The 11,336-nt window shown below is 47.9% G+C and overlaps 1 protein-coding gene across 3 annotated transcripts; it reads right to left on the bottom strand.

Moving 5' to 3' along the window:
* Positions 1-1,103: 1,103 nt before the first annotated feature.
* pop7 (POP7 homolog, ribonuclease P/MRP subunit) lies at positions 1,104-8,596 on the bottom strand. Of its 3 annotated transcripts, none has more exons than XM_080181849.1 (3): positions 8,487-8,596; positions 6,438-6,864; positions 1,104-1,581 (listed from the first exon to the last, which is right to left on the bottom strand). In XM_080181849.1, exon 2 carries the CDS (start codon positions 6,857-6,859, stop codon positions 6,452-6,454), a length of 408 nt encoding a protein of 135 aa, XP_080037975.1. In that variant the 5' UTR covers positions 6,860-6,864; positions 8,487-8,596; the 3' UTR covers positions 1,104-1,581; positions 6,438-6,451. The 3 variants fall into 3 exon arrangements, with proteins under 3 accessions (XP_080037975.1, XP_080037976.1, XP_080037974.1); XM_080181850.1 differs by having other exon boundaries at positions 1,104-1,554; XM_080181848.1 differs by lacking the exons at positions 1,104-1,581; positions 8,487-8,596 and adding an exon at positions 8,379-8,398 and having other exon boundaries at positions 5,545-6,864.
* Positions 8,597-11,336: the final 2,740 nt, after the last annotated feature.

Genomic DNA, 11,336 nt, shown 5'->3' with positions numbered 1-11,336 from the left:
TAAGGGAGTATCAAGCCTTGCGCCTTTTTTGAGTTACCCAGGAATTACCCTTTGACTTCCTACAAGACACAGTGGGCGGCACAGCAGTTAGCACTGCTGCCTCACAGAGCCAGGGACCCAGATTCAATTCCGACCTTAGGTGACTGTTTATGTGGAGTCTGCATGTTCTCCCCGCGTGTCTGCGTGAGTTTCTTCTGGGTGCTCCGGTTTCCTCCCACAGTCCAAAGATTTGTAGATTAGGTGGATTGGCTGTGTTAAATTGCCCCTTAGTGCTCAAAGATGTGCAGGTTAGGTGGATTGGCTGGGATAAATTGCCCCTTAGTGTCCAAAGATGTGCAGGTTAGGTGGATTGGCCATGTTAAATTGCCCCTTAGTGTCCAAAGATGTATAGGTTAGATGGATTGGCCATGCTGAATTACTTCTTAGTGTCCAAAGTTGTGTGGGTATGTGGATTGGCTGTGCTAAATTGCCCCTTAGTGTCCAATGATGGGCGGGTTAGGTGGATTGGCAGTGCTAAATTGTCCCCTTGTGTCAGGGGGATTAGCAGGGTAAATACGTAGGGTTATGAGGCAAGGGCCTGGGTGTGATTGTTATTGGTGCAGTCTCGAATTTAGAATTTAGCATGCTCAATCCACCGAACCACAGAAAACTGGAGCACCCAGGGGAAACCCACGCAGACATGGGGAGAAGGTGCAGACTCTGCACAGACAGTGACCCAAGCCGGAAATTGAACCTGGCTCCCTGGGAGGCAGCAGTGCTAACCACAGTTCCACCGTGCCACCCCTGGTATTCACCCCTTCATGTGTGGCTGTGACATAACAGACTGTGGTGACTCGGGGGTTTTCACAATAACTTCATTGCAGTGCGAATGCTAATAAACAAACGTTTTAAAAAACCTTGTGATTCCAGATCCAAGGCAATCTTAAATTCTCCCTTTTATGGCCGAGTGAGCCACTCAGTTCAGGGGGCTATTTGGGATGGGCAGCCTTCATTCCATGATTTGATTTGATTTATTACTGTCACATGTATTGGGATACAGTGAAAAGAATTGTTTCTTGTGCACAGTACAGACAAAGCATACCATTCATAGAGTACACAGGGGAGAAGGATTTGGTTTGATTTATTATTGTCATGTGTATGGGGATACAGTGAAAAGTATTGTTTCTTGTGCGCTATACAGGCAAAGCATACCATTCATAGAGAAGGAAAGGAGAGGGTGCAGAATATAGTGTTACAGTCATAGCTAGGGTGCAAAGAACGATCAACTTAATGCAAGGTAGGTCCATTCAAAAGTCTGACAGCAGCAGGGAAGAAGCTGTTCTTGAATCGGTTGGTACACAACCTCAGACTTTTGTATGTTTTTCCTGACGGAAGGTGGAAGAGAGAATATCCAGGGCGCGTGGGTCCTTGATTACGCTGGCTGCTTTCCCCGAGGCAGCGGGAAGTGCAGACAGAGTCAATGGATGGGAGGCTAGTTTGTGTCATGGATTGGACTGCATTCACGACCTTTTTGTAGTTCCTTGTGGTCTTGGGCAGAGCAGGAGCCATACCAAGCTGCGATACAACCAAAAAGAATGCTTTCTGTGAGGGAATAAAGAGAATTGCTGAGTCGGGTAATAAACAGAGTGTTCAATATCGAAGATCGCGAAGAGATTGTTCGAGTCAATGTGAATGTGGAGATGGGATGATTGGGGGTGGGAATTTCACTTCTGAGAATACGTCCCAGCAACACTCACAGCCCAGCTTTCCTCCGATTCCTAAGTGGCATTGTGGTTAAATAGATGAAACAGCATTCTGAATCCAGGCTGCAGCAAGCAGTCGGGGCTGGTACTGAAACTTGCTTAATCTCTCCTACATTGCCACTGAACAGTAGTGTTATTCGCAGTTACTGTATACAGTACACATTGCCTGACATGCACTTTGCAGAGGATAAATTTTACACACACTTACCTCAGCACTGAACTTAAGTGCACAATCCTGTTGGAAATCAGATAGAACTCAAAAGGTCACTAATCTGCAATGTTAACTTGACATTGTAGAGCTTTACTCTGTATCTAACCCTGTGCTGCACCTGTTCTGGGAGTGTTTGATGGGCACTGTGTCAAGGGATCTTTACTCCGTATCTAACCCTGTGCTGTACCTGCCCTGGGAGTGTTTGATGGGCATGATGTGGATATGCCGGCGTTGGACTGGGGTAAACACAGTAAAAAAATCTGACAACACCAGGTTTAAGTCCAACCGATTTATTTGATAGTAAACTCACTAGCTTTCGAGGTTACCCCCTTCGTCAGGTGAATAACAAAGGGGGTAACCTTGAAAGCTAGTGAGTTACTATCAAATAAATCAGTTGGACTTAAACCTGGTGTTGTCAGACTTTTTACTGTGTTTGATGGGGGACAGTTTAGAGGGAGGTTTACTCTGTATCTAACCCCGTGCTTTACCTGTTATGGGAGTGTTTGATGGGGACAGTGTAGAGGGAAATTTACTCTATATCTAACCCCGAGTTGTATCTGTCCTGGGAGTGTTTGATGGGTGACAGTGTAGAGGGAGCTTTACTCTGTATCTAACACCGTGCTGTACCTTGCCTGCGAGTGTTTGGTGGTGACAGTGTAGAGGGAGATGTTTTCATGGATTCCCTCAGGATCTGTGAATGTTGGGAGGGGCTGTACAGGAACATGTGAAGGTACCCTCTTCAGCATTGGGCTAGGGCAGTGAGAGGTGGAGGAACATCAGCCAGTGTCCAGGGACAGGGCACCAATTCAGTAAGACAATGGGAAGTGCAAGACCTTGATAATATGCAAAAACCACATTCGTGTTAAGTTAGTGATCCCAGCAAGGACTACACTCCTAATCTCCCCCACAGAGCGTATTGAATAGGGGTAACTTATGGAAACTATAACAAAGACAAAATACGTAGTCATATACATCACACTAACAGGTCATTGATTAAATATTCCTTGGTCTCCATTTTGGTGACTCAATCGCAAGATGTATCATGTTTGGAACTAGGAGGTCATAGTTTGAGGATAAAATACAAACATTACAGCACAGGAACAGGCCCTACGGCCCTCCAAGCCTGCACTGACCAGGCTACCTGACTGAACTAAACCCTCCCACCTTTCGGGGACCATATTCCTCTATTTCCCATCCTATTCATGTATTTGTCAAGACCCCCCCTTAAAGGTCACCGAGGGGGAAAATCCTTTAGGATGAAGGTGAGAAGAAATTTCTTCACCCAGAGGATGGTGAACGTGTGGAATTCACTGCCACAGAAGGAAGTTGAGGCCAAAACATTGTGTGATTTCAAGAAGAAATTAGATATCACTCTTGGGGCTGAAAGGATTGAGAGATATGGGGGGGAAAATCAGGATATTAAATTTGAAGATCAGCCCTGATCAAAATGAATGGCGAAGCAGTCTCAAAGGGCCGAATGGCCTCCTCCTGCTTCTAGTTTCTATGCCAATGTGAATTGTCACTGGGATATGACAGTGATACCTTCAGACAGTGGAGGGGGAAGAGGGGATTGAGAGAGTTGGCTGACTCTTTTTACATCAGCTACAGTTATTGAGTAGACAAGGCAACTGCGACAGCAGCATGGTGGGCACAGGGGTTAGCACTGCTGCCTCACAGTGCCAGGGATCCAGATTCAATTCCTGGCTTGGGTCACTGTCTGTGTGGAGTCTGCATGTTCTCCCCATGTCTGCGTGGGTTTCCTCCGTGTGCTCTGGTTTCTTCCCACAGTCCAAAAATGTGCAGGTTAGGGGAATTGGTCATGCTAAATTGCCCCTTGGTGTCCAAACATGTAGGTTAGATGGGTTGGCCATGCTAAATTGTGCCTTAATGTTCAAAGATGTGCAGGTTAGGTAGAGTGGCCATGCTAAATTGCTCCTTAGTGCCAGGGGAATTAGGAGGGTAAATATGTGGTGTTATGGGGATAGAACTGGGTGAGATTGTTGTTGGTACAGGCTCAGGTGGGCTGAATGGCCTCCCTTCACACTCTGGATTCTATCTAACAGACATCCAAACTCAGATTGTATGCATCACAGTGAGGACAGCTGCATTTATATAGCACTGTTCACTGCATAGCAGCCAAGGAATTCTGTTTGAAATCTGGTCCATGTTGTAATGTGGGAAGCCTGACAGATCGATTTTTGCACAGCAAGAACCCACAAGAATCACAACGATAATGACTGGATAATGACGTTGGTTGATAGGTAATTATTAATTCAGGGGAGTGTTAGGTAGGAACTCACCTTCAAATATCGCCTCTGGATCTTGTATATCGTTGGCCAAAAATGCTTTACGCACGCACCGCCCCCGCCCCAACTTCCCAACTCAGCTGCCAACACTGTCAGCAGTGCAGCACTCCCCCTGTGCCACCACACAGTGGGGTATCAGCTTTCCTCCAGAACAGGGATTAAACATGTAACCTTTAGAGACAGAAGCATTGGTGCAGCATGGTGGCACAGTGGTTAGCACTACTGACTCACAGCATCAGGAATCCAGGTTCAATTTCCGGCTTGGGTCACTGTCTGTGTGAAGTCTGCGCGTTCCACCTCCCCCCCCCCACTCCCCCGACACACACATACAGTGTCTGCATGGGTTTCTTTCAGGTGTTCTGGTTTCCTCCCACAGTCCGAACGACATGCTGGTTAGGGTGCATTGGCCATACTACATTCTCCCTCAGTGTTACCCGAACAGGCGCCGGAGTGTGGCAACTAGGGGATTTTCACAGTAACTTCACTGCAGTGTTAATGTAAACCTTACTTGTAACTAATAAATAAACTTTACCTTACGAGCAGATGCAGAAACTAGGATCAGCTAACTCAGCATGTACAGGCCAAGCTCTATCCAGCACTCGCACCATCTGAGAGTTGAGAAGTTGGCAGGAGGGGAGCCCAAGAAACTGGGACACATTAGCAGCACTGAGTGGCACAGCGGCTTAGCGCTGCTGCCTCACAGCGCCAGGGACCCAGGTTCAAATCCCGGCCTTGGGTCACTGTCTGTGTGGAGTTTGCACATTCTCCCCGGCCGTAACTGCATGGATTTCCTCGGGGTGCTCCGATTTCTTCTCACAGTCTGAAAGATGTGCTGGTTAGGTGGATTGGCCAAGTTAAATTGCCCATAATGTCCCAGGGTGTGTAGGTTAGAGGGATTAGTAGGGTAAATGTACAGGGTTGTGGGGATAAGGCCTGGGTGGGACTGTGGTCAGTACAGACTTGATGGGCCGAACGGCCTCCTTCTACACTGTAGGGATTCTATGATTTCTAAGTTTCAGCAAATCAAAATGGAAGGGGAGGGAGAGAGGGAGAAGAGACAGCAGTGAAGGTGAAGGGTCCAGTGGTATTATTGCTAGACTATTAATCCAGAACTCAGCTAACATTCTGGGGGGTGGACACAGGTTCGAATCCCTCCACGGTAGATGGTGGAATTAGAATTCAATTTTTAAAAAATCTGGATTTAATTGCAGACCCTGAAACATTGTCGGAAAGAAAGGTGAATCTGGTTCACCTTAAAGTTTATTTATTAGTCACAAGTTAGGCTTACATTAACACTGCAATGAAGTTCCTGTGAAATTTCCCGAGTCACCACAGTCTGGTGCCTGTTCAGGTCAATGTTCCTAACCAGCGCGTCTTTTGCACTGTGGGAGGAAACCAGAGCACCCAGGGGAAATCCACGCAGACATGGGAAGAATGTGAGACTCCATATAGACAGTGACCCGATCCGGGAATCGAACCCGGATCCCTGGTGCTTGTGAAGCAGCAGTGCTAACTCTACACTCAGTTCAAGGGGCAATTAGGGAACGACAAACACTGGCCCGGCAAGGCCAACAACCCATGAAAGATTTTTAAAAAAAGAACACGCACTCATAACCCACAATCAGAGTCAATGCAGACTCGTCGTGCCTTAAAACAGCTGGTGTCACATAACCGAACAGCCAGCATTTGGGGAAATCTCCCGTGTTTACCCCGGTCTGGCCTCCAGAGCCACTACAATGTGCTTCACTCTCGAAATGCCCCTCAGTTGCAACCACAGCACGTGGACTGCAGCACATTCAAGGCAGCTCACCACCACCTTCTCGAGGAGCAACTAGGGATGGGCAATAAATGTTGGCCCAGCCAGCGACGGCCGTGTCCCACAAACGAATAAGAAAAAGATTAAAGTGAAGTAAGTGACAAAGTACAGGGCTAAAGAAACACTCAGGTGTAACATTCATTCCTTTGTGAGATTATGGTCTTGATATCTCTTTTACACCATACATAACAGAAGCACAGCATTTACTAAATTAACGGGAATTAACTTTACTTGAAGAAATAAATATTTTAGGCAAATACGCTGCAAAAGAAGCTGGCTCAGTCCCGTGACTCAGCACCCCAGATATACAGCAAAGGGGAAAATGAGATCCGAGAGGTTGTTCAGGAATGCTTTTTACCCACCCATCCGTCTGTCGCTATTTGGGGAGGGTGTGGAAGACCTTGATGTGGATGGCGGAGTTGTTCCTGGTGCGAGTGAGGGGCTCTCCCTCGTCCAGCTCCAAGTCGTCCACCAGCTCGACGGTGGAGGTGTTGGCGGCGATCTGCAGCGCCCCGAAGCTGCCACCCTGAAGCTGGAGGGCGATGTTGATTGCTCGGTTGATGGCCAGCCCCAGGCCGTGAATGCAGATCTCACTGAAGCACCCACTGTCCAGCATCTTCTGGCAGCGGGCCAGCTGCGCCTTGAAGTCCGTCTTCATGTTGACATAGATATCGTTCTTACGTTTCGGCAGCTTGCGTGGCAGCCTCTTGCGCAGGGTGTACTCAACCTGGTCCATGTCCAATGCCCCCTCCGATGCCGGCGCCAAGGGCTGGTTCTCAGCCATGCTCGCTGCAAGGACACATAATGGGAGGAGTCAGTGAGCGAACAAACGCTGAGAAAGGCCGCAACTTTAGTGATATTACCGCGAGACCGTTAATCCAGAAACTCAGCTAATGTTCTGGGCGGCACAATGCTTAGCACTGCTGCCTCACAGTGCCAGGGACCTGGGTTCAATTCCCGCCATGGCAGGTGGTGGAATTTGAACTCAATCAAAAAATATCTGGAATTAAGAATCTACTCATGACCCACTGTTGAAAAAACCCATCTGGTTCACTAATGGGGCAGCACGGTGGTGAGCACTGCTGCCTCACAGCGCCAGTGACCCGGGTTCGATTCCCACCTTGGGCCACTGTCTGTGTGGAGTTTGCACATTTTCCTGGTGTCTGCGTGGGTTTCCTCCGGGTGCTCGGTTTCCTCCCGCAGTCCGAAAGAACGTGCTGGTTGGATTGCATTCTCCCTCAGTGTTACCTGAACAGGCGCCGGAGTGTGGCGACGAGGGGACTTTCACAGTAACTTCATTGCAGAGTTAATGTAAGCCAACTTGTGACACTAATAAACAAAAACAAACTTTGAATCCTGCCACGGCAGATGGTGGAATTTGAATTCAAATAATAATCCCAGATTATAATAATCCCAGATTTTTAAGAATCTACTGATGACCCATTGTCGGAAAAATTCATCTGGTTTCCTTTAGGGAAGGAAATCTGCTGTCCTTACCCAGTCTGGCCTACATATGACTTCAGAGCCACAGCCAATGTGGTTGACTTTTATCTCTACCTCTGAAGTGGCCAACATACAGTTCAAGGAGCAATTAGAGATAGACAAATGCTGACCCAGCAAGACCAACAATCCGTGAAAGATTAAAAACACACCAACTCATAACCGAGGACCAAAGAGTCAATGCAGAGTCATCAGGCCTTGAACAGCTGATGTTGCATAACCAAACAGCCAGTGCTCTCTGCCCAGGAATGGTGATGCCTCCCATGGCCAAATGGCCGATGCTCACCAAACCAGAACAGCGAAGCCTCTAAGGGCTGAACAGCCGGTGCTCACAGTCCCACAGGAATGATGCCTCCCAGGGTTGAATAGCTGGTGTTCACAGTCCAGGAATGATGATGCCTCCTAGGGTGGAATAGCCAGTGCTCACTCCTAGGAACAGTGATGACTCACAGAGCTGAAGAGCAAGTGCTCTCTGCCCAGGAATGGTGATGCCTCCCAGGGCTGAATAGCCAATCGTAACAGTCCCAGAAAAGTGATGCTTCCCAGGGCTGAAGAGGCAGTGCTCTCTGCCCAGGAATGATGATGCCTCCCAGGGTGGAATAGCCAGTCCCAGAATGGTGATGCCTCCCAGAGCTGAAGAGCAAGTGCTCATTGCCCAGGAATGGTGATGCCTCACAGGGTGGAATAGCCAGTGCTCATTGCCTAGGAATGTTGACGCCTCCCTGGATAGAATAGCCAGTCCTAGAACGGTGATGCCTCCCCGGGTGGAACAGCCAGTCCTAGAATGGTGATGCCTTCTAGACCTGAATAACGAGTGCTCACTGCCCAGGAATGGTGATGCCTCCCGGGGCCGCCAGACCCTGGGACCTGCCGCCCGCCACCATAATCAGACCGGGGGGAGAAGCACTAACCCGGATCTCGCCGTCCGCTGATCCCCGGACCCCGCTGCTACCCAGCGCGCGTGCACCGTGACCTCCACAAGATGGCGGCCGCCCGGCCTCGGTCCCCATTCACAGCTCGACCCGCCAAAGTCGAGGAGTATCAGGGACGAGACAAGAGTGTACCGCGGTCGTCACTGCCTCGGACCTCCCACGTTCACGTCGCCCCTCGACCATGCCAGGTAACGCTGCGGGGTGCTTTATTAACAACAACAAGCTGTCTTTCTGTGGCGCCTTTCACCTAATGCAATGACATTTCACAGGAGTGTTGCGAAACAAAATGTGGCACAAAGTGACCGGTGTATTGTTTATTAAAGTTTCATAGTCCTTCCTAGGGCCAGGCTTTGTGTCTGCATGGGTTGCCTCCAGGTGCTCCAGATTCCAATAATTCCGAAAGATGTGCACGTTAGGTGGATTGGCCATGCTAAATTGTCCCTTAGTGTCCAAAGATGTGTAGGTTAGCTGGATTGACCATGCTACATTTAGCAGGCAACAAAAACAACCCAAGCCGATCCAACCTCTCTCTCTCCATAAGAGGAGATCCTGGTGGATCTCCTCTGCACCCGCTCCAGTGCGTTCATGTCCTTCTTATAATGTGGCGACCAGAACTGCACACAGCTGTCACCAAAGTTCTATCCAACCAATTACCTCAATGATCAATTTTAAAGGCGCTATTCAAGTGTCGTGCAAGACAAGCAAATTACTGAAGGAATGGAATTCAGAAGCACGGAGGTCATGTTAAACTTGCCTAGAACCTATGGGCCGCACACTTTGATTTGATTTATTATTGTCACATGTATCGGGATACACTGAAAAGTATTGTTTCTTACGCACTTTACAGACAAAGCATACCATTCATAGAGTATATAGGGGAGAAGGATTTGGTTTGATTTATTATCAACACGTATTGGGATACAATGAAAAGTATTGTTTCTTGGGTGCTATACAGACAAAGCATACCATTCATAGAATACATAGAGGAGAAGGATTTGATTTGATTTATTATTGTCACATGTATTGGGATACAGTGAAAAGTATTGTTTCTTGCACGCGATACAGACAAAGCATACCATTCATCGAGAAGGAAAGGAGAGGACGCAGAATGTAGTGTTACAGCCATGGTTAGGATGTAGAGAAAGATCAACTTAATGCGAGGTAGGTCCATTCAAAAGTCTGACAGCAGCAGAGAAGAAGCTGTTCTTGTGTTAGTTGGTACGTGACTTCAGACTTTTGTATCTTTTCCCGATGGAAGAAGGTGGAAGAGAGAATGTCGGCGGTGTGTGGGGTCCTTAATTACGCTGGGTGTTTTTCCCAAGGCAGCGGGAAGTGTAGACGGAGTCAATGGACGGGAGGCTGGTTTGCATGATGGATTGAGCCACATTCATGACCTTGCAGCCTTGGTCAGAGCAGGAGCCATACCAAGCTGTGATACAACCAGAAAGAATGTTTTCGATAGTGCATCTGTAAAAGTTGGTGAGAGTATTGGGATACAGTGAAAAATAATGTTTCTTGTGCACTATACAGACAAAGCATACTGTTCATAGAGTATATAGGGGAGAAGGATTTGATTTGATTTATTATTGTCACATGTATTGGGATATGGTGAAAAGTATTGTTTCTTGCGCGCTATACAGACAAAACAGAGCGTTCATAGAGAAGGAAAGGAGAGCGCAGAATGTAGTGTTACAGTCATAGCTAGGGTGCAGAGAAAGATCAACTTCATGCAAGGTAGTTCAGTCAAAAGTCTGAAGGCAGCAGGGAAGAAGCTGTTCTTGAGGCGGTTGGTACGTGACCTCAGATTTTTGTATCTTTTTCCCGACGGGAGAAGGTGGAAGAGAGAATGTCCAGGGTGCGTGGGGTCCTTAATTATGCTGGCTGCTTTTCCCAGGGCAGCAGTTATAGGGATGAGGTGAGGTGGGAGCAGAAGCCCCGACAAAGAGCAGTGTTGTAAATGCCATGTGAATGGAAGTCCTTGTCACACACACACAAGCAGCTTTCCCATTTGCATCCACTGCCACTGGTGTCCATGAGGGTGCACTGCAGATTCAGAATATAGCCAAACAGTGAGGCTGCTATAGCTCTCAAGGTTACAGCCTGAACAGCAAAGTCATGCATGAGAAGCTCAGAGACGTTAGCAGTCTCATCTCTTCAGGTGGTTACAGTCTTCCGCTCCGTAGAGTTGAGTTGATCCATACACCCGAGTTACAAGCCCAAAACAGGCCCAATTCCTTCAGGTTTTAACCCATGAGAAAATGGTTCGAAGCGCATTCACCCATCTGCCATTGTATCTTGTTCCTTTTTATTCATTCGTGGGACACAGGCATTGCTGGCTGGCTGGCATTTATTGCCCATCCCTAGTTGCCCTTGGAGTGGCATGGTGGCACAGTGGTTAGCACTGCTGCTTGACGGTGCTAGGGACCAGGGTTCGATTCCCGGCTTGGGTCACTGTCTGTGTGGAGTCTGCATGTTCCCCCCATGTCTGTGTGGGTTTCCTCCAGGTGCTCCAGTTTCCTCCCACAGTCTGAAAGGCGTGCTGATTAGGTTGCATTGGCCATGCTAAATTCTCCCTGAATGTTAATGAACAGGCGCCTGAGTGATGCGACCAGGGGTTTTCCACAGTAACTTGATTGCAGCGTTAATGTAAAACAACTTGTAGCATTAATAATAATCAACTTTAAATTAATTCTAGATGTTATTTCTTAGAATCCCTACTGTGCAGAAGTAAGCCATTCAGCCCATCGAGTCTGCACTGACCACAATCCCACCCAGGCCCTACTCCCATATCCCTACACATTATTACACGCTAATATAAGAACGTAAGAA

This window comes from Carcharhinus amblyrhynchos, unplaced genomic scaffold (assembly GCF_965287045.1).
Source record: "Carcharhinus amblyrhynchos unplaced genomic scaffold, sCarAmb.v2.hapA scaffold_43, whole genome shotgun sequence".
Classification (NCBI taxonomy): domain Eukaryota; kingdom Metazoa; phylum Chordata; class Chondrichthyes; order Carcharhiniformes; family Carcharhinidae; genus Carcharhinus; species Carcharhinus amblyrhynchos.
This window is presented reverse-complemented; position numbering and strand designations above follow the sequence as displayed.